The 26,847-nt window shown below is 54.3% G+C and overlaps 10 protein-coding genes across 10 annotated transcripts; 3 read left to right on the top strand and 7 right to left on the bottom strand.

The window, feature by feature from the left end:
* Positions 1-227: 227 nt before the first annotated feature.
* BROUX77_001793 (uncharacterized protein) lies at positions 228-1,432 on the top strand (the record flags this gene model as incomplete). Its single annotated transcript, XM_073746261.1, has 2 exons — positions 228-388; positions 475-1,432. The coding sequence occupies 2 exons, from the start codon at positions 228-230 to the stop codon at positions 1,430-1,432; spliced, it is 1,119 nt and encodes a 372-aa protein (XP_073606875.1).
* A 1,171-nt stretch (positions 1,433-2,603) lies between these two features.
* On the bottom strand, positions 2,604-3,538 carry BROUX77_001792 (uncharacterized protein; the record flags this gene model as incomplete). Its single annotated transcript, XM_073746260.1, has 2 exons — positions 2,604-3,443; positions 3,506-3,538. The coding sequence occupies 2 exons, from the start codon at positions 3,536-3,538 to the stop codon at positions 2,604-2,606; spliced, it is 873 nt and encodes a 290-aa protein (XP_073606874.1).
* A 1,818-nt stretch (positions 3,539-5,356) lies between these two features.
* Positions 5,357-8,894, top strand: BROUX77_001791 (uncharacterized protein; the record flags this gene model as incomplete). The annotated part of the gene is made up of 2 exons (XM_073746259.1): positions 5,357-5,391; positions 5,522-8,894. 2 exons carry the CDS (start codon positions 5,357-5,359, stop codon positions 8,892-8,894), a joined length of 3,408 nt encoding a protein of 1,135 aa, XP_073606873.1.
* Positions 8,895-9,483: 589 nt separating this feature from the next.
* BROUX77_001790 (uncharacterized protein) lies at positions 9,484-11,762 on the bottom strand (the record flags this gene model as incomplete). Its single annotated transcript, XM_073746258.1, has 3 exons — positions 9,484-9,959; positions 10,081-11,659; positions 11,739-11,762. 3 exons carry the CDS (start codon positions 11,760-11,762, stop codon positions 9,484-9,486), a joined length of 2,079 nt encoding a protein of 692 aa, XP_073606872.1.
* Positions 11,763-12,864: 1,102 nt separating this feature from the next.
* On the bottom strand, positions 12,865-13,337 carry BROUX77_001789 (uncharacterized protein; the record flags this gene model as incomplete). The annotated part of the gene is made up of 2 exons (XM_073746257.1): positions 12,865-13,098; positions 13,194-13,337. The coding sequence occupies 2 exons, from the start codon at positions 13,335-13,337 to the stop codon at positions 12,865-12,867; spliced, it is 378 nt and encodes a 125-aa protein (XP_073606871.1).
* Positions 13,338-14,597: 1,260 nt separating this feature from the next.
* On the top strand, positions 14,598-15,575 carry BROUX77_001788 (uncharacterized protein; the record flags this gene model as incomplete). The annotated part of the gene is made up of 1 exon (XM_073746255.1): positions 14,598-15,575. One exon carries the CDS (start codon positions 14,598-14,600, stop codon positions 15,573-15,575), a length of 978 nt encoding a protein of 325 aa, XP_073606870.1.
* A 293-nt stretch (positions 15,576-15,868) lies between these two features.
* BROUX77_001787 (uncharacterized protein) lies at positions 15,869-17,240 on the bottom strand (the record flags this gene model as incomplete). Its single annotated transcript, XM_073746254.1, has 2 exons — positions 15,869-17,116; positions 17,193-17,240. 2 exons carry the CDS (start codon positions 17,238-17,240, stop codon positions 15,869-15,871), a joined length of 1,296 nt encoding a protein of 431 aa, XP_073606869.1.
* Positions 17,241-18,531: 1,291 nt separating this feature from the next.
* Positions 18,532-19,941, bottom strand: BROUX77_001786 (uncharacterized protein; the record flags this gene model as incomplete). The annotated part of the gene is made up of 1 exon (XM_073746253.1): positions 18,532-19,941. One exon carries the CDS (start codon positions 19,939-19,941, stop codon positions 18,532-18,534), a length of 1,410 nt encoding a protein of 469 aa, XP_073606868.1.
* Positions 19,942-22,650: 2,709 nt separating this feature from the next.
* BROUX77_001785 (uncharacterized protein) lies at positions 22,651-23,550 on the bottom strand (the record flags this gene model as incomplete). Its single annotated transcript, XM_073746252.1, has 2 exons — positions 22,651-23,323; positions 23,420-23,550. The coding sequence occupies 2 exons, from the start codon at positions 23,548-23,550 to the stop codon at positions 22,651-22,653; spliced, it is 804 nt and encodes a 267-aa protein (XP_073606867.1).
* A 557-nt stretch (positions 23,551-24,107) lies between these two features.
* On the bottom strand, positions 24,108-25,841 carry BROUX77_001784 (uncharacterized protein; the record flags this gene model as incomplete). Its single annotated transcript, XM_073746251.1, has 1 exon — positions 24,108-25,841. The coding sequence occupies one exon, from the start codon at positions 25,839-25,841 to the stop codon at positions 24,108-24,110; it is 1,734 nt and encodes a 577-aa protein (XP_073606866.1).
* Between the last annotated feature and the right edge of the window lie 1,006 nt (positions 25,842-26,847).

Here is a 26,847-nt window from a genome sequence, read left to right as displayed (position 1 = left end):
CACCTTTCCAGGCCTTCCCTTTGACTAGGCCCGCGTTAGCTGTACCAGACAAACTCTTTACCGCTGCATAGTCCACCGCAGTTCTGGCACCACTCTTCTCCCTTAGCTTGTTCCCTTTGTGCTGTGATTGACCGGCCTATCTCGTCAAGCCTTGCACGCTTTTGACTTCGTTCTGATTGATTCTCTGACCACACCACACTGCACCAGACGAGGCCAAGTTCTTCGCCATGCCGAGCCCATCGCCCTCGCCGACGCCCGACATGAATCGGAACCGGCTGCCGACGCTCTTCGAGGTCCTGAGCCGAAGGACATTGCCCCCGGTGGATTTGTTCTCGTTCTACATCTACATGCGCGATCAACAACGATCTGTTGATTATCTCGACTTCTGGTGTGTAGACTCCCGAACGACGCGCACGATGATGCCCGCTTCCCGCAACACTCCCTTGATAAAAACTAACCAGGCCCCTCTTCTAGGCTCGATGTCGCCCAGCACATGTCGCTCTGCCGTCACTATGTCCGCGAACTTCGCCGGTCTGTTCTCGTGTCGACCCCCGAAATAGGCAATGTCTCAAAGCGGTCATCGCAGGTTCTCGAGAGCATGGGAGACCTAAACCCTGATATTGGATCGTCGTCTATGACGCGCACGGAAAAAGAGAGAGATCAGGATGCCAAGATGTCCGCCTTCCTGCGCGGCGACTACGACGGCCCAGGCCGTTCCGAGAATACGGGCTCCCCCGCCAACCGGATGGACTCGCCGGCGCGTCTTGACTCGCCCGGCCCCAGCCAAATGTCGCGGCGCTCAACTCCACACGACATGACCGACTCCAACTCACCCGACCAAACCGTTTTGCGCCAGGATATCCGTGCTTCAGCCGAGAAAATTTTGTACACCTTTTTAATGCCCAACGCTGAGCGCGAGATCATTCTCCCGGGTGCCATCACGCACGAAATCACCATAGCCATTCAGGAATATGGCCGCGACGACCCTGAAGTGTTTGACGTTGCTAAGGACTACGTCTTTCAAGCCATGGAGCGTGATGCCTTTCCTGGTTTCCTTAGAATGAAGGCCCTGGGCAATTTGATCCCGCCCACTCTTGTGCTGCGTCTTATTGTAGGACTACTGGCCATGTTTGCCGCCTTTTGGGCCGCCTTCGTGCTCATCTTCCTCGACAAGTCTCGTCTAACGCGTTGCTGGCTGGTCCTCCCATTCACTATTGGTGTATACTTGCTGGCATCGTATCAGTACTCACTCGATCCTATCATGGCACTCTTGGGCTTCAGCGAGTACACACCTTTCCACTTTGCGCGTATTAGAGAACCGTTTGTTCGCAAGATGTTGACTCGCCGAGCCCTTACTGTCCTCAGCATAACACTCCTGGTGGACGCTGGGTTGTGCGTACTGTTTATTCTTGTTCCTGGAAAGCGCCTGTAGGCCTGCCCAAGCATGTGCCTCGAATTCTAGACGTTCCATTCAAGCGGCCGCTGTTCCTCATCCGAGCACGAGACTGATTCATTGGACCTCGCTGTCTTCGTTTGTTTTTGTTTTTTTTTTTCTTTTCATTGATCACCTTGTCTCCAGAGCTTCTTCTGTTCCCCGCGAGCGTCTTTCTTCTCGTCACCCTTTTTCTTCCCTTTGCTTTTTAATGGATACCAAATTGGCGTTCAGGACTAACATGCATATTCATTTCCTCTTCACTTTTGTTCCTTTCTCTTACTTTCCTGGGGCTGCTTCTTTGTTTTGGCTTGTTTTGTTGACTTAGCTTTTCTCTCTGCCGCTACGCTTCAGCTCATGGTCTGTCCCACGTGAAAATGCCCAAAGCCGCCGTGTTTCTCGGCCCTGTATCGACCGTGGTTTTATGTCATGCTGTGACGTCTCCCCTTTTCTCGGTTGGATGCATCCTGTGGCCTCACCATGCCATGAGCCTGTCGTCTTTGTGGCTACGAAGAGACCTGTCTGTTTTATTTGGCGTAATGTTCAAGGGCTTGTTTGGTGGAAGGGGATATATTCCACAAATGATATCTTGCGTGATGTTTTTTTTTGATAGTATCTCGACTCATACATTTTAGTTAACTACTGTACGTCTTGAAACTCGGGACAAGCCCTCCGCGAGCAGCCATTGTGTTTTTGATGCCATTCCAGAAACTGTAGTTCGAAACTAGTGTGTAACAGAACATCATACTCGCTTTAACCAGACAGAATCTCAGGAGGTTTTTTCTGTCCCTTTCACGTGCGTCGTATTTGTCCCTGGTCAAATACCAATAAGACATTGTCCCGCTACTTGTCTCAGTCGAATTCGCCCAAGATACTAAGCCTCTTGTTTGTGTTTGTACGAATCAGTTTGCCCAGTCCAGGATCATGAAAATGTTTGTGTAGCTTTAGTTTGTGTTTGCTAGCCCGCAAGGTCCGAGCGGCCAGTGTCGTTCAGGCGGCAGGCAGCGAGCGGCTATTGATTTATTTGTATGGCTGACAATGCAAATAGCGCAACGTCACCAATTGTCTTGCCTTAGTCTCTGTGTTGTTTCTTGGATTGCATATTCGTGGGTCTCGTAATTATTATCTTGTTCCAAGTCTACTTGTCTCGTGCCTCATTCCCCCCTCCCGTCTACAGTTTCCGGCGACTCGTCCGCTTCTTCTGTTCCTCTCCCCCCTCCAGGCCTAGATTGATGTCATCCCACGCAGCCTGTGCCCTCTTAGCTTGCCGATTAAGCATGTTTGCCATGTTGGGAGGCCCGAGGCGCTGCGGTAGATCCCGGCCCAACGGGATTCCACCTCTGCCCGTCTTACGCAGCTGGCCCTGGGCTTTGGCATGGGCTTCGGCATGGGCTTGAGTGTGGGCTTTATTTGCTTCGTGGTAATCCTTGTGGTCTCGGCGGCTTTCTGCCTTTGCTTGGATCCGGGCGATTTCAGCTTCGATGTCTTCTAAAGCTGTCGTGCAGCGCCCAGACCATTGCTGTAGTACGTCGAGTATTGGGGGGACGATGTCAGGTGCTAGATCGCGCAGCGGGGCGACACTGCTTACTTCGACCACCTGTCGCTTTGGATTCAGGACGGCATCCCAGAGCCCGGCATATACTGCCGAGATTACGGTGCTTTCAAGGTCGTGTGGGCTGCTGAGGTCGAGCGCAGCCATGAGTTTGGCATATTCCAGGTTGCGCTGATCTTGGGCAAGGGTCAAGAGGGACAGCTGGCGCAGCTTCAATCGCTGAGCGTCATTCAGCTCGGGCAGATTGCTTTGCTCGGCAAGGTATGTTTGATAGGTTCCGTAAGAGAAAATTTTCAAAACACTGTGGTAGGCGGATTTCTCGCTGGTGGCAAGGCTCTTGATGCTGTCGGTTTCGAGAAGTTCTGCAAAGACAAATGTCTGCGGATCGGAAGTCGCGCGAGTTATGAGATCAGCTGCTGTTGCGGGAGAGCTAGCAGACTTGCTGAGAACAAGATATGACTGTTGGTCAAGATGGGTGTTAGCCTGGGCACAAGAACGAATAATGCAAGTAGTGTGTGTACCTCGAGGGCTATCAAGGCCTGCGCTTGGGACATGGCGAGGATGTATGCGTGTTTGCTGTCGGTAGAATTGATCTTCGGGGTGGGGGGGGCTGTCGGCGTATGATTATTTCAGTAAAGCAAGGCTGGTGACGGACGAAGAGGTGTGTGGAGGAAGGCTTGAATCAAAGCTCGATGTTCATCTTCAGCATCACGTCACAGACAAGGGTACAGGTAGAGATTCTGGTGGTTTGGGGTTGGGCCAGGGTTATGGCATAACCCTACTAAAGACACTGGCCCTCCTTCCTTAGGTCCTACAACTAGCCATCATCACGACATGACCAGGGACATTTGTATTTCAAAGCCCAAAGACAGCCATCGACTCGTACAACAACCCGGCCAATGTGCTGATTAACTGGCGGCAGGATTCACATCCACCACCTCACACCACGTAAAGCCCAAAGCACACGATGCAATGCCATCGTGTCCCATGAAGCTGGTGCCGTACTGATACAACTAGCCATGCTCCCATCAACTGAACATGAAACACGCTGCAAGGATGGGCCGCGAAGAAACTTGGCAGGCCCCCGTCGCCCTCGCTGTCTTCGCAGACGAGAGCTCGCAGACGAGAGCAGCTGCTGGAGCGACTGTGAGCAACTTGGCTTGGCTTGGACTTTGCACCAGGGCCAGCTTCACAGTGCAGCAGAGTCGGTGATGAGGCGTGATTCTTGAGACGCGTGCCTTCCCCCCGCGAAATCCGCTGTGAAAATCTAGTTTAGAGCGCTTCAATTTTTATTTCCGATTCTACATTCTTCTCTTTCCTTTCTCTCCTCTCTTCCATTTTGCATCTTCGCCTCACTCGCATCGCATCGCGAAGTTCGGCCCATCCATTTCCGAACCCTCCATTTTTTCTTCTTTGCCATCGCAGGCCGTTGGCTGTCCCCTTTATTCTTACCGTTTATTTCAATTCTTTATTTGTGGCTGCATAATCCTAACTATCTATTCGCATTTCCATTTCCACGTCTCCTCTGCTCCGCCCGCATTCTCGACTGCAACCGAAGCAAACATCGCGCAAACACAATTCTTTTTCTTTTTTTTTCCCTTTCCTCCATCTCATCTTGCCTCTACCAAGCAAACAGCCACACACTTGGTTTACTTGCCTTCGCAGGGGGCCACTCCCAACCCGCTGTCCAAATCCGTGGTGCCGCGTCACACGCCCCAGAAGCTGGCTTTTGCTCAACGCCCGAGAGATCTTAGTGGCAGTTCCCCATAGTCGCCATAGAGCCTGTGGGTGGTTATCGATCTTTATCAATCTCGACTCACCTTTTTTTTCTTCCATTTGTTGGTCCTTTGATCTCTCTCGTTTCCGCTTTGGCTCATCTGGCTGATAGTTTCACCGACCTACCTGCGCACTAGTTGCATCCTGTCCACCTAATAATCTATCAACCAAAAAAAGCCCGATATAGCCTACTTACGCTTTGCTTTCCTCTGAGGCGCCCTGCTTGTCTGTCCTTCCCCCTCCCCCGACACAAAAGACGACCCGACCCAACATTCATCCCTTGTGCCTCCCTCCCTTCTAAAAGCAAGGAAGCGCCGGACTGCGACCAGACATTGAAACAAGCATACATTTTGTCATCCAACCCGGCCTGAAAACCTGCACTGTACCTGCTTTACGACGGGCAAATAACTCTGCATTCTTTTTTATCTCTCCTCTATCCAGTCTGGTCTCCTTTTTTCCTATGCGCTGAAGGAATTTGCGACAGCCAACCGCAATCAGTTCTCGCAGGACTGGACACAAATTCTGTTCTCTCCTCATCCTTTTCTTTCTCTATTCATCCAGATACTGCTGTTTCTCCAAGGCCAGAGTAGCCCGACATGGCCACTACTACCGTTAAGATCGGTGGCATGACGTGAGTTTTTATCCCAAATTGACTCGAGCTTTCGCACGACATGGATGTCTTTGAACACATCGTGGCTGCCACGGAACAAAAGTCGAAATCATGAGAAACTGTTGCTAATAGATGGCCATAACCAATACAGCTGCGGCGCATGCACGTCTGCGATAGAAAGCGGCCTTGAAGGTGTTTCCGGCGTCCAGAGTGTGTCTGTTAGTCTCGTTATGGAACGCGCTGTTGTAATTCACGATCTCGACACAATACCCGCTGAAAAGATACAGGAAATAATCGAAGACCGCGGCTTTGACGCCGAAATCCTTTCCACCGACCTACCATCTCCTAAATTACGTCGCAAGTTTTCAAGATTTACAGATGAGAAGCAGTCTGGTACTGTCGCCAACACAACTGTCGCAATAGAGGGCATGACCTGCGGTGCTTGCACCTCTGCAATCGAATCCGCCTTTGAGAATGTTCCCGGTGTTCACGACTTCAACATCTCCTTGAGCCTGGAAAAAGCACTGATCCGACATGACACCACACTGCTCACCAAGGAGCAAATCGTCGACATGATTGAAGACCGCGGTTTCGGCGCTGAAGTTACAGACTCTGAAGTCTTTTCTCGGAAAAAGTCCTCTGCGCCTTCGGAAAAACTCCTGTCCACGACTACGATTGCGATTGAAGGAATGACATGTGGTGCATGCACCTCAGCCGTCGAAGATGCTTTCTCTGGGGTTGACGGTGTTGTCCGTTTCAACATCAGTCTGCTTGCCGAGCGCGCTGTCATCACGCACGATGCAACAAAGCTCACACCAGAAGCTATTTCCGAGGCTATCGAAGACCGTGGATTTGGCGCTACCGTTGTATCAACCGAACAGGAGTCAACCGGTTCATCAACAACAACCACATCTCAGCTCAAGTTATATGGCGACTTGAGTGCATCGTCAGCAACACTCCTTGAGGACAAGATCCGCGCTCTTAAAGGAGTCACCAGCGCCACAATCAACACTTCTACTTCTAGATTGACTGTCGTTCATAATCCGCATGTCACTGGCCTACGCGCATTGGTGGATGTGACTGAGAAGGGGGGCTTCAACGCATTAGTGTCAGACAACGACGACAACGCCTCCCAACTTGAGTCATTGGCGAAAACGCGCGAGATTAACGAGTGGCAGCGCGCATTCAAAATATCACTCTCGTGCGCGGTGCCGGTCTTTTTTCTCAACATGATACTTCCAATGATTCCATCCCTTGACTTTGGCAAGACTCAGTTAATACCTGGTCTTTTCTTGGGCGATCTGATTTGCCTGTGCCTCACGATTCCTATTCAGTTTGGCATTGGAAAGCGCTTTTATGTGTCCGCTTACAAGGGCCTCAAGCACAAGGCGCCCACAATGGATGTTCTTGTAGTGATAGGAACATCATGTGCCTTCTTCTTCAGTGTCTTTCTGATGTTGCTATCCATTTTCCAAAGCCCCCATGGACGCCCCAAGACTATTTTTGACACCAGCACTATGCTCATCACTTTCATCACATTGGGTCGTTTCTTGGAGAACCGCGCCAAGGGCCAGACCTCAAAGGCATTGTCGCAGCTCATGTCTCTGACTCCCACCATGGCTACCATCTACGTGGACCCCATTGCTGCCGAGAAAGCCGCCGAGGTATGGGAAAAGGAAACTACTGTTCCGGACGTTAACCAGGTCACCGCTGGCGCTGCCGATGAGCGACACATTCCCACCGAACTTGTTGAAGTTGGTGATGTTGTGATTTTGCATCCTGGCGACAAGATTCCTGCTGATGGTGTTTTGGTCCGTGGTGAAACATATGTCGATGAGAGCATGGTTACCGGTGAATCCATGCCCGTGCAGAAAAAGAAGGGCAGCCACCTGATTGGAGGCACCGTCAACGGCCACAGTCGTGTTGATTTCCGTGTGACTCGGGCCGGTCGCGACACCCAGCTAAGCCAGATTGTCAAGCTAGTGCAAGATGCGCAAACCACGCGTGCGCCCATCCAGCGTCTGGCCGATTTCGTAGCTGGTTACTTTGTGCCGGTAATTTTGTCTTTGGGGCTTGTTACGTTCCTCGGTTGGATGGTTCTGAGCCATGTGTTGAGAAAACCGCCCCATATTTTCATGGACAAGGAAAACGGTGGTCGCACATTGGTCTGCTTGAAGCTCTGCATTTCTGTCATCGTTTTTGCCTGTCCCTGTGCCTTGGGCCTGGCCACTCCCACTGCCGTCATGGTTGGTACGGGAGTCGGCGCTGCTAACGGTATTCTCGTCAAGGGCGGTGCTACTCTGGAGACTGCCACCCGCATTACCCGCGTGGTTCTCGACAAAACCGGTACACTGACTATGGGAAAGATGACAGTAGAGCGCATGGAAATGACCAGCGACTGGAATGACAATGGTATCAAGGCTAAGACGTGGTGGATGGTTGTTGGACTTGCCGAAATGAGCAGTGAGCACCCTGTGGGCAAGGCTATTTTGAATGCCGCCCGTGACAAGCTAAACATTGACTCCGAGTCGTGCATCGATGGCCACATTGGTGAGTTCGAGACTGTTGTTGGTAAGGGAGTTTCCGCCACGGTCGAGCCTGCAGCCTTTGCTGGACGTCAACGCTACGAAGTGCTCATCGGATCGGCCAAGTATCTCAAAATGAACGAGATTGATGTGCCCGAGGATGTTCTAAACAGCTGCGACAATGTTGTGCAGAACAAGACCAAGCAATCCTTTTCTGGCACAACCCAAGTTTTTGTTGCTATCAGCGGAAAGTATGCCGGCTTTTTGTGTCTGGCTGATACTATCAAGGAAGACGCTTACGCTAGTATTGCTGTCCTGCACTACCTGGGCATCCAGACTGCTATGGTGACAGGTGACCAGCTCCCCGCTGCCTTGGCCGTGGCCCGTGCTGTTGGCATTTCACCAGACGACGTGTACGCCGGCGTAACGCCAGACCAGAAGCAGGAAATCATCCGGGGCATGCAGGACCGCGGCGAGCGCATCGCCATGGTTGGCGACGGCATCAACGACTCACCGGCCCTGGCCACGGCAGATATCGGCATTGCCATGGCCAGTGGCACCGACGTGGCCATGGAAACGGCAGACATTGTGCTCATGCGACCCAACGATCTGATGTCGATCCCGGCCGCGCTGCACCTGTCGCGCACCATCTTCAACCGCATCAAGCTGAACCTGACATGGGCATGCATGTACAACATTGTCGGTCTGCCGTTTGCCATGGGCATCTTCCTGCCGTTTGGCCTGCACCTGCACCCGATGGCGGCCGGGGCCGCCATGGCCTGCTCGTCGGTCAGCGTGGTGGTCAGTTCGCTGCTGCTCAAGCTGTGGAAACGGCCTCAGTACATGGAGGACGCGCGAAGCGTGAAGCCCGGCAAGCCGATTCGCTTCCCGGGCCACAGATTGAACCCGCTGGCGTGGATCGAGAGCGTGCGCGACATGTACCGCAGCCGTCACGGTGGCGCAGACTACATGGCGCTGCGGGATATGGAAGCCGAGTAGGGCGAAGGAGGCGGGGCAAAGCTACAGTGGTGTATCTCTTTTTTTTCTTCTTCTTGTTCTTCTCCTTTGTCCAGATTGTATTTATGTATATATGATTGTCTGCTGCGCTGTGGCGTCATCTTCTACTATACTCTTCTCTTCTTTGGCGTGGGGGCTTTTTGTTAGTATTTCTTACATCCTTATGTAGTTAGATGTGCATTATTGCGAGAGAAAGCGTTGAGTTTGTTTTCTTTTTGATTCAATGCGAGGAGTGCTTTTTTTATTATTGTGTGTGCTACGCAAAAAGGAACATAAAAAGTGAAAAGAACCAAGAACCAACCACACGAAGAAAGATGAAGGAATGTAGTGGGACTCGGAGTGATGGTGATGATGTTGGTGTGGTGCCTTTGCTTTTTGTCATACCAAGCCAAGCCTTAAAAACAAACAAATGAAAAAGAAGAAAACGCCAAGAAACAATGTCTGTTGCACTTTTGCCCCGCCCCCCCCTTACCTAGTTACATATCCTTTGCGGAAATCAATTTTTGATCTCTTCTTTTTCCCCTTCTTAACGGCGGCACACATGAAGCGGTCGATCAAGGGAAAAGAGAGCCTACAGCTCGGACCAGGTATTCTCCACTACGCTGGCGCCGCAGACTGCGCCGCGCTGTGCTGGCGTCCACATCTGGCTCCACCGGTGCAGATCTTCCTGGGTGACGTTCATTTTGACAAGGTCGAGGGCCAGCAGGCTGGCGAGGCCGGCGGAGGGGGGCGGCGTAGCAGACGAGAGCGCGGGCGTGGGCGTGTCCTGGTTCTTGCGCAGGATGCTGACGCGGATCAGCACCTCGGTGACGGTGACGAGGATGGACACGATGATGAGCACAATGATGATCCAGGTGATGGTGCTCATGTTGCTGTCGGCGATGCTGTCGGACAGGATCTCGGTCAGGTCGAGGAAGACCTGGCAACGCTCGTTGAGTACTTTGATACGGTTCTCAAGCTCGAGGTATTCGCGGATGGCCGAGTACAGCGGGTGTAGCGTGGGCTCGTAGTCCCAAAAGAACTTGGGCGTGTCGAGGATGTTGGATGCTAGGGGCGGGATAACAGGTTAGCGTGGTGGCCCGGGAGTAAAAGCAAAAAATACAGGCGCAACGGAGGGGGAGCCCTCCCCCCCCCCCCCCCCCCCCCCCAAAAAAAAAAGGGTACTCACAGAGGTTCAGCTCCACGCGGCTCTTGAACAGCTGGCCCATAATACTCATAATCTGCTCGCGCTTCATGACCAACTGGCCCGTCTTGGCAAGCTGCTTGGGAATGTTCTGGGCTGCGCTGAGCGTCTGCGTCATGCGCTCCTCGAAATAGCAGAGCTTTGTGCTCTGCGCAATGGCGTGGCTAATAGTCAGCTTGATCATGTGGTCCGACCCGGGCAGTAGCGTAATCATGTCGTTAAAGATGCGCGGCCGCGACACGTCGGCGCTGTAGGCAAAGTGGAACTCTTCCGTCTCAAAGTCGTCCTGGTCCAGCGGCTGCTGCACGAGCGCGTCCTCGTCAAACTCGGGCTCGGTTGCCGTGGGGGCGGCTGCCGCGACCGCTGCGGCCGAGGGCATCGTGGCGCCGTAGCCGTATGCCGACGCAGCCGTCGAGACCGGGCCCTGGCCCGGACCCAAGCCCGAGGCTGAGCTGCCTGACGCCTCGCTCATCGAGTCGTCGTGGTCGGCAAGCTCGAGGTCAGCCAGGACGAGACGCTCCTGCTGCTCGCTAAAGTTCCAGAACACGACAACACCGTAGGCGAATATAAACATCTCGGCAAACAGGTTCGTGCTGGGCGGCAGGCGGCTCAGCGTGCTAATGTTAGGCTCGTCCTCGCCGTCGCCGTAGCCAAACGGCGGCAGCGGCTGCGCGCCTCCCTCGTGCCCTGCGTCTGCTCGCCCGCCGTCGCCCTGGAAGCCCAGGAAGAGCGAGTGGTCGGCGCGCTGCTCGCTGCGCTCAATCTCCTCGTCCAACACGGTGCGCGACGAGCCAGGGGTCTTGAGGATCGGCCGGCTGCGCACGCGGTAGCCGTCGCTGCCGGGCAGCAGCGGCAGGGCGTAGATGACGTAGAGGCAGTCGTCGTAGAGCTTGGCCTTGGCGCCATGAGTCTCGCGGACAAACTTGGCGGCAGCGTTGACGTTGTAGCCGTGCGCGCCGCAGTAGGCCGTCAGGCGGGCGACATTGCCGTCGCTGCGGTCCTTTTTGGGCAGCCACTCGGCGTAGCTGCGGCCGTAGATGGCGCCGCCCTTTTTGAGCGAGTCGAGCTCATCGTCGCGCAGTGGCCGGCGGCTCGTCAGCACCGGGTCGGCATTCGCGTCGTCGGGCGCCACGGCGGCCAGCGGCGACGTCGCGTCGTCGGGCAGCAGGACTAGCTTTTCTGTCGTCTTGGTCGACCGCTGTGGAACGCGCTGGTTCAGCCGCGCTTGCAGGACGGGCAGCTTGGCGGTGGCGGGCGGCTTGATGCGCTTGGCCCTCAGGTCTGGCGGCGCGCCGGATGCGGCCGGGGCGGTTGTGGGGACTGCATTAAGGGCGGGTGGTGGTGGCGCGGGCGCAGAAGCGGTGTTTTCGGGAGCGGTCGTGTCGCTAGCGGCGTTGTCGGCAGAGCGGGCTGCCGATGTGAGTTGCGGCGGAGCGGGCGGGCCGCGTGGCTGGCCCGAGGGGATTCGGGAAGTGAAGCCGAGGACGCTGTCGACCGAGATGCCCTGGGTCTGGCTGTTGGAAGACGCCGACTTGCGATGGCCGCGCTGGTCGCGACGGGCGTCCTAGAAAGCACGGCGGCGAGCGTTAGCAGCTGACGCGGGTACACTCCATCGACGGAGGGGGAGGGGGGATTCAACGTACACCTGCCCCTGGGCGATTGGGCATTGTGAGAGCGGCGTGGGTGATGCGGCAAAAAGGGGCCGGCGGCAGACGGGCGGACGCTGCGATTGGCGTTGTCGGCGGCGATGTGGGCGTGGGCGTGGGCAGTGGTGTGGGAGGCTTTTTAGCGATAGACACAGCAATCTCAGGCAGACCGGGGAGTCCAGGCCGGCGGCAGCGCGGAGATTTAGGGGAAATAAAAACACGGTAATGGCGAAGGCCGCAGTATTAAAACGTATTCAATAAGAAATTCACGATCCTATAGCGAGCCCCATATCACGGACCGATGGTGCACATAGACAGAGACTGAGAGTGACGAGAGGCGGAAGATTTGGGCCGAGGAAGAAATGCCAGGTGGGGAAAGAGTAGGGCGGAACTACAGCGGCCAGAGCGCTGAAAATAAGGCTGGGAGGGCACCTGAATGCCGTGAGTTCCAGTGGACGGATGCTGTATTAGAGGGAGTTCTAGTGGATTCCAGTGGCCCAAAATGCACACCACAGGTCGCAAAGTTTGGCTGACATATAAACCGGACCTGTTTTTTTTCCATCACATCATTAAGCTATTGAATATACGCATCCGGACATAAGTGAGACACAGATCACGTTGGATATTAGCGGGAAAGTTGGTTGGAGATTTTGACTATAGGAGAGGACAAAGGAAATAATGAAGCTCGTTGGATAGTAAAGCTGAAAAGCAAAACAAAAACACATGAAAAAAGCCCGACTATTCATAGTAGAAACTCAAAGTGACAAAAGTGTTTGTGGGAAATAAGTTACAGAAAGAAGCAGAGAGAGAACAGAAAAGCGTCGTATAGCAAACCCAATACGGATGGAATCTTTGAAACACCGAGAAAGAAAAAAAAAGATAACCAGGGACGCTGCCAGTGAACGCCAGAGAACAGATAATCAACAGATAAGGGGAAATCACGCGAACAAAGAACAAAGAAGAACTGTGATAACGGTAGAAAGGGCAAAGAAAGGACTCTGGGAGTCCAGAAACACCATGGCAATGGCAGAGGCCCACAGAAGATGGAGCAATGTTCAGACGAGGCAGCCGTCGCTAGGACTGGCCAGTAGAACAGGCCCGATGAGTGCAGTTAGGCCTAGCCTTACTGGTACTGGCCCGGTGGTTTGTTCGGACTATGCGCATCGTAATTCGCTCCGTAGGCTTGGGGCGGCGGGTTCTGCCATCCGGGGTTGCCCTGATGCGGCGGCATCGGCACAGCCGGCGAGCCGCCGTTGGCTATGGCTTGTACGTCGGGGCGATTTGCCAGCGGCTGGGCAAAGTTGCAGATGTGGCACGAGATGTCGGTGTAGCCTTTGATCGAGAGGGGGACGACGGGCTGGTGAGAGCAGGTTAGCAGGCGGGACTTGGGGAGGGGGAGGGAGCTCAGCTGGCTGTTGGAGTAGCTCGGGGTGGGCTGGGGCTAAAACTCACCAGGAAGCAAAAGGTGAACCACGGATTCGACTTGACCACGCGACCGCTCATGTTGCCGCAATTATGGCACTGACACACGATGCCTTGATAGCCCGAGACATCCTTGCGGAAGGTGTGTTCGCCGAATGTGAAGAAGAAGAACATGGCGGAAAGAGATGGGGAGGGCCGAGACTTGGGTGGCAGAATCGAGGATGGAAAGTTTTGAAGGGCCGACGAGGAGAAGAGACGATGCCGAGGCGGAAGAAGAGGGGCGGACGAGGTCGAGGATATAAAGAAGAATAAGAGCTCGGGAAAATAGAGAATAAAGTCAAATAAACTGGAAAAATTGCGACAGCGTCCAGATTCACGCCAGATTACCGAGAAATAGCGTCGAGCTTCTTTCTTTTTAGCTTGACAAAAGTTGAGCGTGAATGTGGGGAGAAGGAAGAAGAAAAAAAAAGAAATAAATAAGAATTATAAAAAAAAAAAGATCGACAAGTCTGAGGTTGCGAAGGGAAAGGAAGAAAGATTGAGAGGCAGCCGAGCGCAACCAAGAATTAAGAATGTCAAGCCCAGTCACGGGGACTTTTTTTTCTCCTTCTTCTCTTTATAGCCAATTTATCGCTTTCCACGGGATGCCGGATAAATATGACGCGCAACCCGCAACAAAGTGGAAAGAGCCAAGAGCCAAAAGGCAGGAAGCAGGAAGCAGAATGGCAAAAATGGCAAGAGAGACAGAACGTGAGCGTCAGGGAAGGGGCGTCGAGACCAGGAAGGAGGCTGAGCCGAGACGTACACACAAGGACTTGTAATTTTTTGCTCTTGCCAAGAAAAAAAAACGTAACAAAGAAGTTGCCAGATTCAAGCGAAAAAAGAAAGAAAAAAAACAAGACTCTTATGAAGAAGACTTTGCCAGCAATCGCAACAACTATGGGTGAGGGTGGTATAGCTGACAGAACCCTATAGTTGTTTTTCCTTCTTTTTCTTCACGCAACCCTAGTGTCACTCAAGCAACCAGGCAATCAATCCGCCAATTCTTCATGGCTAATAACACATGAAACACCGGCAGATCCTCTCGGTCACGCCCCACTTGTTCTTTCCCTGCCCCGTCCACCACACCTGCCGCGACAACCGCACCACCCTCTTGACCCCCTGTCCATTTTCTCTGGCTGCTCACCGCTTTTGGTCGAGCTGACGGCCCCGCCTACCCTTTCTTGTACTTTTTTTTTTCTGCCGCCTGCCAAAAAAACCATCGGAGCTTAGCATTTCTCTCTTATCCGCCGTGACCTGTCAGCCTTGAGCCTCTCGAGCCTTCATTTCAGCCTTGGGCACTTGGTCTCTTGCCCGTTCCCTCCCCACCTCGGGCCCAACGTGATCTACACGCATATTGCCGCCCTTTAAGCTTAATTTTCGTCTTCAGCCACAATGTTCGATCTCAACCTCGTTTGGCCCCCAAAGCCCACTGCTGGCGCCCAGAATGGCGATGACGATGCTGCCCTCGACTCGCTGCTCGCCTATGCCTTTACTCTGGGATACAAGACCGTCGCCCTCGGCACAACAATCCAGGCCCCGGTGCCCGTCCAGCCGCCGGCCCCGCGTGCGCTGCCCGGCCCCGTAGCCGCCGCACAAGCACGGCTCCAGGCCCGGTCTAGACCCCACGCTTCACACCCGCCGGGCGCGCCCCAGTCCGAGCCGCAGGCGCAATTACCACAGCGCCAGCCGGCAATCCTGCGCCGAGCCACGGTAATCCTCGACGACCCCGCCCAGAACCACCGCCTCCAGACCCTCGTGCCGCTGTACGACATCCTCGCCGTGCGGCCAACCTCGGAAAAGGCCTTTTTGTCGGCCTGTCTCAACATCCAAGACTTCCCGCTCATCTCCCTCGACCTGACCCAGCGCCACCCATATCCCTTCCGGCCAAAGCCGTGCATGACAGCCATTGGCCGCGGCCTGCGCTTCGAAGTCTGCTACGCCGAAATGATCCGCGCCGCCGACGCCTCGCTCAAGGCCACCTGGGTGTCCAACTTTGTCTCGCTCGTGCGCGCCACCCGCGGCCGCGGCATTGTCATCAGCAGTGGCGCGCGCGACGGCGGCTGCGCTCTGGACTTGCGCGCGCCCTCGGACCTTATGAACCTGCTCGAGGTGTTTGGCCTGAAGCGCGAGCGGGGCAGCGAGGCTCTGCGCGAGATCCCGCGCAGTGTTGTTGCTAACGAGGGCATCAAGCGGACTGGCTTCAGAGGCGTCGTCAATGTGGTCGAGATGGCCAAGAATCCCGGCCAGGGAACAGCTGCAGACAAGAAGCGAAAGGTCGAGAGTGAGGGCGCCCCAGAAACACAGATGAGCAAGAGGCAAATGAAGAAAGCCAAAGCCGCGGCCAAGGCCACAGCCGGCGCAAGCAGCTGAAAAGGCCGCCGAAACGCGGAGAGCACGAACATGAGGGCGGACACGGCAACAACATCATGAGCAATCATTTCATTTGAAGCAGATAGACAACTACTATACATTACCACCAGCGCAGAACATTGCATCCATATCAATACATATACGCCTTTCTCAAATTTTTTGTACGCTGGATCATAACACTCGTGTATATACAAGAAATCACCACACACGGCAGCCAGTGCCTATGCACCACATATGGCGGCTTCAGGGGGAATACGCCAATTCTAGCCCCCAAATCTCCCACTTGCTACTCCTCAGAAGATAGCGCCCAGCGCGCCTAGGTTCAACGCACTCGTGAGCTGCAGCCCGCTCAAATCTGGCGCTGCTCCGCCTACTCCGGCACCTGGATTCGCGGGCGTCGGCAGCGCAGCTGGCGTTGTAGTCAACCCAGCTTCAGGCGCAAGCACCGCGTCTAGCACTGTCGTGGGCGCTGCCGGTTGTACGGGCGTCTGCGACTGCGGCGCGGCTACAATGGGCGCGGGGTCCTGCTGCGCCGGCGGTGCTGCGGGTGTGGGCACTGCCGGTGCGCTACTCGAGGCGGAGCTTGATGAGGAAGAGGCAGCGGCAGGTGGTGGCGGAGAGGGCGAGGGCGATGCAGGGGCAGGCTCAGGCGGGTTTTCAGCAGGCGGATTCGCAGCAGGCGGGTTCGCAGCAGGTGTTTCTACCTGCGGCGGCGGAAGGATAGTCGTGCGCGACGTTGGCGGCAACTCAACTTTGATCAGTGCCGGGCCTGTGGCCTTGGCCTCCTCCTTGGGTGTCGTCAGCGGCGGTGTAGATGCGGGTGTTTTCTCGGCGGGCGTGGGCAGCGGGCCGCGCGAGACGGTGCCGTTGTTGGCTCCACCATTACCGGCTGCAGGCGTCGGCACGATGGCGCCTGCGGCTCCGGTTCCGGCGGCCCCAGTGCCCGCGGGGTTGCCAGGCACGCCGTCTACGGGCACCAGGATCGGGCTTGGCGTCGCTTGGCTTGTGCCAAAGACCAGTGGGAAGGAGGGCTCGGGCGTCGCGTTGGCGGGCGGCGGGGTTGTGCGCACTGGTCTGCGACCGCGGCCGCGACCACGGCCGCCATTGGTGCCGCCATTTGCTGGAGCACCACCTCTGTTGCCACCTCTGTTACCGCCTCTGTTGCCATCTGTAGTACCGCCGTCACCGCCCCTGTTGCCACCCGTAGCACCGCCGTTTCCGGCACCACCACGGCCACCATTCCCACCATTACCAGCACCGCCGCGGCCACCATTTCCGCCACCGCCACCGCCCCCCCCCGCATTTCCGGCGTCACCATCAGTTAAGCCACTCAGAAAGTCCAACACCGTGCCGGCTTGATCTGACCCCAAGAGGCCAGTCAGGGCCTGAGAAAGCCCATTGTTTCCGCTGTCCTTGTTGTTCTTTGGGGTCTGCCGCCGGATATGCACAGGCTTCGAGTCGGTGGCAATTGAGTGCTCTGTGTCGGCAATGACAATCGGTACGGCATCGCGAGAAACCGAGTTGCGGGCGATTACAGCGGCCTGAAGGGGGAGGGGGTGGAAATAGGGTTAGTCGACTTACACGCACTTAGGGTTACAACAGGGGAGTTTGGCTTACATGACTGAGGGCGGCGCTGGCGGCGAGGAGGACGAAAGAAGGCTTCATTTTTGTGGGTGTTAAAATGCAAAGATATTAAAAAAAAAAGCTGACGTCAAGCCGGATAGAAAAGAAGTAGGGAAAGAGAAGAGAAGAGTATTAAACAAAAAGAGTGCGAGGAGTCAGGCCAGCCTGTAAAGTTCAACTCCCGATGGACGAACGAGAGCGACGGTTGAAGTAGCGCAGATAATTAAAAAAAAAAAGAAAATAAAAAGGATAAGGAGAAAGAAGCAGCTCCGCTGTCTAGCAGACGGAGACTGGACGAATAGAACGAAAGGGAGAAAGGAAAAAAAGAAGGGCGTCAAGGAGAAGAATGAGTGGTTGTCTCGAGAAGGGGAGGAGGAGGAGAAGGAAGAGGAAGAGGAGGGTATCAAGATCAAGCGACACCACAAGCAGCAGCACTGGAGATTAAGAAGAAAAAAAGAGGCGCGCGAGATGTGCAACAAGAGCGCCAGACGAGCAGGCAATCAGACCCTCGAGCCGCGCAACTCGTCACGCATCGGAGCTTCTGGATCGTTCGGTTGGCCGCGCCAGCACGCATCGTGGGCTCTTTTCAGACACGTCCAACACACTTGATGGCGATCAGTAGGGAGGAGGTCCGCAGTTGAAATCAGTCAGCAGAGCGAGTCTTGGGACCAGGGGGGGGGGGGGGTTGTCTCGGGACGGAAGCCAGCCAGGCTACTGAAAGTCCAAGTGTGTGTTATGTAAATGTGTATCTATGTACTTGGCTTTCACGCCCAAACATGTTCCGCTCCAGGCCTGGGCGTGTTTTGTTTCCGAGGCTGGCAGCTGTCTGTTGGTGTGAAATAGCGATGCAGATATCAGCCCAAAAAAGAAAATACAAGAAAAAAAGGAGAAAAAAAAAAGAAGCCCTATAGAAAAACAAAAGGAAATTAAGCCAATCAAAACACACGCGCTATCGCTACTGAAACAGGGGACCCTGCACTTTGCAGATAAAAGCAACGCTAGCAAAAAAGCCAAGACCAGTGGCCGCTATGCTTTGTTTTGACGTCGGCCAAAACAACAATCACACATTTAACGCCTCAGAACAGTCACAAAAGAAGATCAACAGTAAGAAAAAGAGGGAAAATTTATGATATGACCAGCTAGCAGAAAATAAAAAACACAAAATAAATGCACATGATATTATGTATAGTGGCCGTAGTCCGGTCCTCGGGGGCAGTCTTTCGACCGTCTGCGTCTCCGTGTCTCCGCGCCCGCTATGCCCCACTTATCCCGAGACTAACTCGCCTCCCCCTTTCTTCCTCTGGTGGCCGGGGTAGCCTCTCTCTCTGTCCCATCATCTCATGCACATTCTCTCAACCCGTCTGGCCAGGTTGATCATGGGGATATCGACGTAGCGCCAGAACAGGTCGGCCACGGCAAACACCACCGGGCCCATGACAATCAGGCCCGTCAGCCATGACATCATCATCTGTGTCGGCGTGTACAGCCCAAAGAAGCCGTTGATGCCCGACGGCTCGACGCCGGGCGAGTAGCCCTCGGTGCCCGGCTCGCCGACCGGGCCCTCGCCGGCGCGGCCGAGAATGCGGCGCTGCATCAGGTTCATGACGGGCCCGTGCACAATGTATACGGCAAAGCTGACCCGGCCCATGTACTGCGAGATGCCGTGCTCCAGCATCGACTTGACCCAGCCAATCTCGCCGCACGCCCACACCACAAACACGGCGCTCAGGCTAAACCAGAACTTTTCAATGGCCTGGTAGCCCTCGATTGTCGACTTGGTGGGCGTCATGTCATGCAGATTCTTGAAGAAGGGTGTCATGTCGCGGTCCAGGTTCGGCCAGCCGTCAAGGTAGAAGCAGAACAGCAGGCCAGCCGTCAAGAAGCCGGTCCGCAGGATTCTGCGAGTGGGACCGGTCTTTTCAACCACGTCCTTTTCTGAAGCAGTCTTGAGGCCGAGCATGCCCGTCTTGGGGAGCGTGTTGCGCAAGTGTACTTCGGCGAGGAACATGCCGGAAATAAACTCGAAGCCAGCCCAGTTGCCGCTCCACTGGCAGTAGATGGCCAGGCAGGGAATGGCAACAAGGCGGACCATGGGCTTGACAACGACCAGGGGGATCAGGAACAGGAAGACCAACATGGAGTGGCAGAATTCAATGGGGATTGTCCAGAGATGCACGTCGTATCCAGGCAGCATGTCGTGCTCCCACTCCCAGGGCCAGCAAATCTGGTTGGCCAGGACCCAGAGCCAGCTGTAGACCTGCTGGCTGACGGTGGCCATTGGCTGCCACAAAAGACCCATCTGCAGCAGGACAACAATGAAAAAGGTCGACGCTACACAGGGGCCAAACAAACGAACAGGTCGGCGGATAATGGACGAGGCGACTGCAGCATAGGCCTTGTCGCTATCGCCCTCGTGGATGTGGCGGAGGGGCTTTAATGATAGAGCAAAGCCCGACATGATGAAGAAGATGTGCACCATGGGGCGACCAGAGAAGATGATGCGGAAATACGGCAGCTGGATAAAGGCGCCGACGGATTCGGCGCTCCAGTAGTATCGTGAGAGATGGTAGTGGTTTTCTTCGGTGTAATGGCAAAAGTACACGATCAAGCAGGCGATTCCTCGCAGGCCGTCGAGATACGACGTCGGATGCATCTTGTATTTCTTGGGGCCCATGGGATCCCAGCGGTCACTGATGAAGCTGGGCAACAAGGCCGTCAACAGCCTGCCGATCCGGAGTCCCATGGCGGCTGGCGATGGATGTGGAGGTTTTTGCGAGGGAGTCGTCGGCGTCGTCGTCGGCGGTGGGGGCTGCGGCGTTGCTTGGGGCCGATTCAGCGGCTGAGACAGAGGCCACGGGCTGGTAGAAGCGTTTTTTTTTGGTGGTGGTGGCTGCAGGAACAAGAGAGACACGGGCTGCCGTGATTATGTGGTTGTGTTATTAGGACGTACGTATTTGTTGGTGCAGAGACAGACAAAGTTGCTAGCCAGAGCAACACGATTTAGAACAGGACAGAGAGGCTGGAATGGCGATGGCCTCACGCCGATTTGTGTGAAGGAGTGAAAGGAAGAGAAGAAAAAAAAAGAAAATGGCGTTGAATTTCGGCGAGCGCCTGGCTGGCTTTCACATCGAAAGGAAGCAGCAGTTTATATACGTTCGCGTTTTTTTTTGGGGGGGAGGGGGGACGAGATATCAAGGATCTGCGTCGATAAAAGCACGGCATAAAAGCGACGAAAAAGGCACTTGCTGTAAGGCTAAGCTTTTTTAGCTTAAATGGCCACTAACTAACTAACTATAGCTGCAGCACTTGCGGGCTGCAATAGGGGAGGCGCGTGGGGGAAAAGGCAGGCAGAGATGGCCAGACGGGCAGGTGGGTCACAGCACGCCGCGGCTGTGACCAGCGCCGGGCAAGCACTCAACAGGGTGCTATTCCCCCCTCCCCTGCAACTACTTGCCCTCTACGTTCAAGACTGGGAAATGACCTGTTTCAGCAGTGTCTTGAAATGACACTATGTTAAGGCTCATTTCAGAGAAAATAACGAAAAACCACAGCACATATACAATGTAAATCTTCATAGAAAAGGCGGGCTCGGCCACTAACCACCTGTTCAACTCAAATCGGCGGCCAAAGCTTGACGAAGCCGGACTTGGGTTGAACTTGGGACGAAGGCAAAAATGAGGCGAAGAGGTCCAAGTTGCGCCGGCGGCCGAGGAGTGCTACATTGGGAAGGGGCCCTCCTTTTTTTACTAACCTTCTTTCCTGTTTGAATGCTTCAGGAGAAGTCCAAGGCAAACGCGGATAGCAAACGGCCAGTTGTTTTTTTCAGCCGATAGACAAAAAAACAGAAGCAAAAAAAAAAAAAAAAAAAAAAAAAAGGAAAAAAAGCCGATCGAGGCAAATAAAGTTTTCTTGCTCTCTCGTTTGTTGTTACAAGAGCCGAAACTGCGTGCAACTAGGAAACTGCGAGCTGTGAGATTGTGAGATAGTTGTGGGGGGTCACAGAAAACTGGCATATGCCTTTTTTTTTCGATTCCAACCTCCACTCCACCCACGCCCTTTCTTCTCGGATCGGCAACAGCCATGTACAAGTACTAAACAGTTAGTTAGCAGCTTCCCATTCTCTCTCCTTCCTTCTTGCCACTGCACCCCTCCATCATGCGCTTCTTTCCTATTTCCATCTTTCTGCCCCAAGCATGCAACCACAAGACGGCAGGGGAATGAAGCAAGAGCAAGAGGAGGAGGAAGAGGAAGGGGCAGAGAGCCAGAAGGGGAAACTTCCGATACAACAAATGTAGAACGCATGTAGAACACATTTTGTTTCTCCCAATTGTTTCTTCCCGTAGTTGTTACCACAAACTAGCCGAATTCTGTTCACAACTCACGCTTCACAAGTCCGGCTATCGCCAGTCTCCCTTGGCCGAGCCTTTCTTCTTCGCTGCACCTTCCGTCTCTCTTCTTCTGCTTCTTTCCCTTGCGTCGCTGCAAGGGCAGTTACGCAGGTCCCACTTTAGACCTCTTGCTTGTCTCCTTCCCTCCCAGGCGATTACAAGTCTACATACATATATACATACATATAACTAGTTACACATACCGATGTACATGACTACCAACAACTAGTTCACTCTCCATTCAGACATGGTCGCATTTTCTGCACATCTATCCATCTCTGTTGTATACATGTACATACCGATACCCCCATGGCGTTCTCTGTGGCTTGGCCGTCTCCTGAAGTTGCAGTGCCAGTTTGTCCAACGCGCCTCTTTCCCTTCAGTCCACAGCGGTCTCACGTTCAATGTCAAGGGACACACACGGGCACTCTAAACCAACATTTATCAGTCCGGTCCTGCAGATACGATGCTAGAGCCTTCGGCTTTATTCAAAGCCCAAGAAATAATACCACCGCGACTACAGGCGCACTGGAACCACCGGCACATACAGCATTACTAATGGCTGATTAGTATCCGTGTATGCATTTGTGTATGCGTTTGTAGATAAATAACAGCCCTTCTATAGCCTGGGCGTGTTTCTGCTGTGCCGGTAGAAAAGTGGCCGGTCCTCTATCTTGAAACTTCTTGTGGGGGGAAGCACGGCATTCAAACCGGGAAGATCATGTTTAGGGGCATGCTTATATTGCCTCTGAATGTAACCCTCCCTGAACTGCAACCTAGCCCTGTGCTAGTTAGGGTTGGATAATTAAAACAAGCATGGCACTGCAACGCCGAGCTGCCCTCAATCCCCTCGAGATGTCCTCTCATGAGCATTTCAGTGCGAATCAGTAATTGGGCTGTGGTTAGAGTAGTGAACATTTATAACCAAGTATACAACTGCAAAGAGAACCGCTCAAAAACAGCAGTCTCACGAAAACATGTAAAACCCGTACAACGCCATGCTATCCTGTATCCAAAACGCCGTAAAACATATCTTGACGTCACCGAGCCTGGAACCCCAGTGGCTAGCGTCTCGGCAAAGCGTTTGTCTTGGCCTTTGGCCGACGCGACTCAAAGTCAAAGTTTGCAGGCATATCGACGTCGAGTTTGACGCCCAAGCTAAGTATTCTCTCAGGATCAACAAAGGGGACCTCGGGCTTGCGACGCTTGGTGTTTTGGCTGGCCTCCTCGTTCTCATCCTCCTCCTCGTCGCTGTCCCAGTCCAGGCTGTGTTGGAGCCCAGTGCGCACCGTCTCCTCGCCGGCCTCTTGCTCGGCGGCCGTAAAAAGCTCGAGGGCTTCTTCCGTGGCGTACTTGACGACGCGCTGGGTCAGCCAGTTGCGGATTTCGGTCCACATATTGCGCAGCTCCGAAAGCTGCTCGGCGCTGATGGACTCGGTACGGGCCGCTGCGGCAATGCCGGCGCTGGGGTTGAAGGGCGGGGCGGTTGTCTCGTTGGCTGGTCTGGAGGACGCCACTGTTGCGCCCCGCACGCGACCCTGGTCGACAAGCTCCTCGACATCGGGCTCGAGTTTCTTGCGGATAAGCTGCATCAGCACGTTCTCATGCGTGCGGCCGGGGAAGTTAGTGCTAGGATGCACTGAGAGACGCTGGAATAGATCGCTATTCTGGTCAACCAGGTCACGCAGGGACGTGAGATCCTTGAAGATGATGTCTTCTGTTGCATGTAACGAAGCTCTGTTGGGGAGGGGGGTTTGGGTCAGCAAACCAGACCGTTTCAAAGACTAACATGGCCGCCAGAAATGCCCAAAAGCTCATGGCTGTTTGACGTACAAGCTTGGGAGTGGGTTTGCATTGTGGACATCCATTTTGAGACTGCCGATACTGTTGGAGAGTTGCATGAAGCGCTGGCGCGCCTGATCAAGAGCTCGTAGCTCATCGGCCGAGATTTTGAGTGACGCCATGGTAGACTCTGTCGCAAGAAGAAGACTATACGGCTGAGCTAGAGTAATTAAGAGTTCCCAACAATAGAAGGCTGTTCGTCCGGCTCATCAAGTGAACAAAAAATGAGTTGTGAGGCCGGGACGGTGACGCAAGGCTGTCCATCCAAGTGTTTATTTAGTAGTATTTGAGTCTCAAAGGAGTGACTTCACGCATATTTTGTGGGTCTCAAAAGTCACGTGCACGCATGGCGACGTCCATGCCGTACTATTAGCAGTCGGCTGGGGTAGCACAAGGGTTAAAAGGTAACATCAAGATGTTTCCCTACGTCGCAGCAACAAACAACACGCGTCTCATTTTGATACTTTATATTCAACTATTACAATATACAGTCTAGACACCAAAACAACAAGACTAGAAGAAAATACAAGAAACACGCTCGCTTTGTGACAAATCCAGACCAGGCCAAACAGCCCAGCAGCGTACCATGAAAACCAAAAAAAGCCCCTTCCCTTACCAGGAGTGACCAGTCGAAGAGAGGCCCCGGACAAGCCAATTCAACGCGCCCCGGCGTCCAAGACTAAGCGTAGTAACGGTCCAACTCGCGGCCGTGCTTGTCCACAGCCGGAAAGCGTGCATAGCGCTCCAACTCATCGAGATCCGTCTGTGAGCGGATGTACTTGGTGCGCCCGTCGTCAACCGGGTTATGATCCCAGCTTGTGAACCGACCGCGCGTCAGCGCCGACCACACAAGGCGGCGCTTGCGTTGGGACAGGAGCACCTGGCGCGTGATGTCGTCAAAGTCCCATTTGGCAGCGGTCTCAGCTTCAAACTCGCGCAGTTTAGCCTCGGCAGCGCGCAGCTCAGGCGTAGCGGGGCCAATCTTCTTTAGCCGCCTCACGAGGTTGTTGGTTTCGAGCGGGTCATCGGCAAGGTTGTACAGCTGGGTCTCGTCCGCAGGGCAGTAGACAAATTTCCAGTCCCGGTCCTTGATCATCATGAGCGGCTGGACGGTGCCCTCGCCAGTGTACTCGGCGTAGACCTTTGCGTCGGTGCCGCGACCCTCGCAGTGCGGAATCAGCGAGCGGCCGTCGAGCGGGAGCTCGGCCATTGGCTTGGTCCCGGCTAGGTCGCACATGGTGGGCAGGATGTCCATGGTGGAAACGTTGGTGGTGACGCGGTGAGGCGTGTACTTGTCGGGGTGGTAGACGAGCAGGGGCACGCGCACCGACGGCTCAAAATAGCTCATCTTGTACCAGAGGCCGCGCTCGCCCAGCATGTCGCCATGATCGCCGCTAAAGACAACAATGGTGTTCTTGTCCAGCTTGCACTTCTTGAGCGTGTTCAGCAGCTTGCCGATGCAGTCGTCGACGTAGCTGACAGCGCCGTAGTACGCACGGCGCGCACGCTTGATCTGGTCGTCGGTAAAGTCCTCATCCCATAGGTCGCACACCTTCAACAGACGCTGGCTGTGGGCATCTTGCTCTTCGCGCGGGATGCGGACCTTGGGCAGGTCAATGTCCACACCCTCATATATGTCCCAGTACTTCTCCTCGATGGTGTATGGATCATGCGGGTGGGTCAGCGACACTGTCAGGCAAAAGGGCCGGGCATCGTCGCCCTGGCGCACGTGGTTGTACAGATACTGGGTCGACTTGTACATGACCTCCTCGTCGTAGTCCAGCTGGTTGCTGCGCACGCACGTGCCGGCCTGCAGAATGGACGAAGCGTTGTGGTACCACTCGAGGCGGGTATCAGGCTTATCCCAATTCACGACCCAGCCAAAATCGCCCGGGTAGATGTCGCTGGTTAGCCGGTCCTCATAGCCGTGCAGCTGGTCGCCGACAAAGTGCATTTTGCCGGCCAGCGCCGTGTGGTAGCCCTGCATGCGCAGGTAATGGGCGTAGGTGGGCACGTCGCTGCTGATCTGTGTGGCGTTGTCGTAGGCGCCAATTTTCATGGGCAGCAGACCGGTGATCATGCTCATCCGCGACGGTGCGCACAGCGGCGACGGGCAATATGCCGAGTCGAACTGCACGGCCTTGGCGGCGAGTGCATCGAGGTTGGGCGTCTTGATTTGCGAGTCGGGGTTGTACATTTTGAGGAATGGCGCCGACAGCTGGTCGGCCATGATGTACAGAATGTTGTACGGCTTCTCACTCTCGGCACCGGGCACAGATGTGAAGGGAGTGCCAGAGCTGCTGGGGTTGCTGACAAAGACATTGCTGTTGCCGTTGCCATTGGCGTTCCCATTTCTGGTGCCGTTGGAGTGGGCCAGCGGTGATGCAGGCAGAGAGTTCAGATCAGGTGCCATGATGTGAGAAGAGCGAGTGTGTGAGAAGATGAAGAGGGCGGGAAGACAGCTTCTCTAGGATGACAGTCGCTTTTTTATGTAAGCTACCAAGACAAGGTCTCGGATACGGACAATCTCCAATGTCTTAACACAAAAATAAGGAAGAGACAGAGAGAGACCCTTGTTCCAAACAAGTCTAACGATAATCGAAGGGCTGAACTGGCCTGAGCTGGGCGTGCCGATGGGTAAATGAGACCTTGTTCTGATGAAAGCGAGAGCAAAAAGAAAAAGAAAAAAAAGAGGAAAGTCACACGACAAATGTCCGAGAATTTGAGAAGCAGGGGAAGTAATAAGCAGCTGAAAGCTGAAGCAGAGGAAATATAGAGAAGAGTTCTTTCTCAGAGGGGGAGGCCGTAGAGGGGGCGGACCTTTGAGCTTTATGTATGACAACTAGGAGCGGAAAGGGGGAAGGCAAGCAAAGGAATCGGACAACAAGTAGATAGAAGCAGCAGGATTCCGGGCGATGCGTGGTTGAGAGGTACTAGGGCCAGAGGAGGAGCAACAAGAGAAATGGCCTTGGTTGGGAGACAAAGCGGCGAAGGAGTGGATGAATGAGTGCAGACCAGGAGAGAAGAGATAACAGCAGGAAGGGTGTGTAGTTAGGCTGAGTGAGCCTGAATTTCTACCTGCACTTGGCCTGGTTGGGACGACGAGCAAACAACACGGAAGCACGATCCGGGAGACCCAGCACAGCAGATAGAGGATGCGACGTTGGACCAGGATAGGATCGTGAGGGCGTGGTAACACCAAGAAGGAGAAGGCAAGGAGACAAGAGAGCACGTATTTTTTGAACCAGGGGAGAGAGAATTGAGAAGGAAAGCAAAAGAAAAAGAGCTAACACAGCGGCAACACAAGATCCTTTTTATTCAGATCAAGATCAAGATTTCAAACAAAACAAAAATCAAAGCCTCTGCCTCCCCCCCCCTCACGCTTATTCAGAATAAAAAGCCGCGATATCTTGGGCCAT

Source organism: Berkeleyomyces rouxiae (genome assembly GCF_048999995.1).
Source record: "Berkeleyomyces rouxiae strain 22BRR77 chromosome Unknown BrBRR77_ptg000002l, whole genome shotgun sequence".
Taxonomy (NCBI): domain Eukaryota; kingdom Fungi; phylum Ascomycota; class Sordariomycetes; order Microascales; family Ceratocystidaceae; genus Berkeleyomyces; species Berkeleyomyces rouxiae.
The sequence above is the reverse complement of the archived record's forward strand: the minus strand, read 5'-3'. Positions and strand labels throughout refer to the sequence as shown.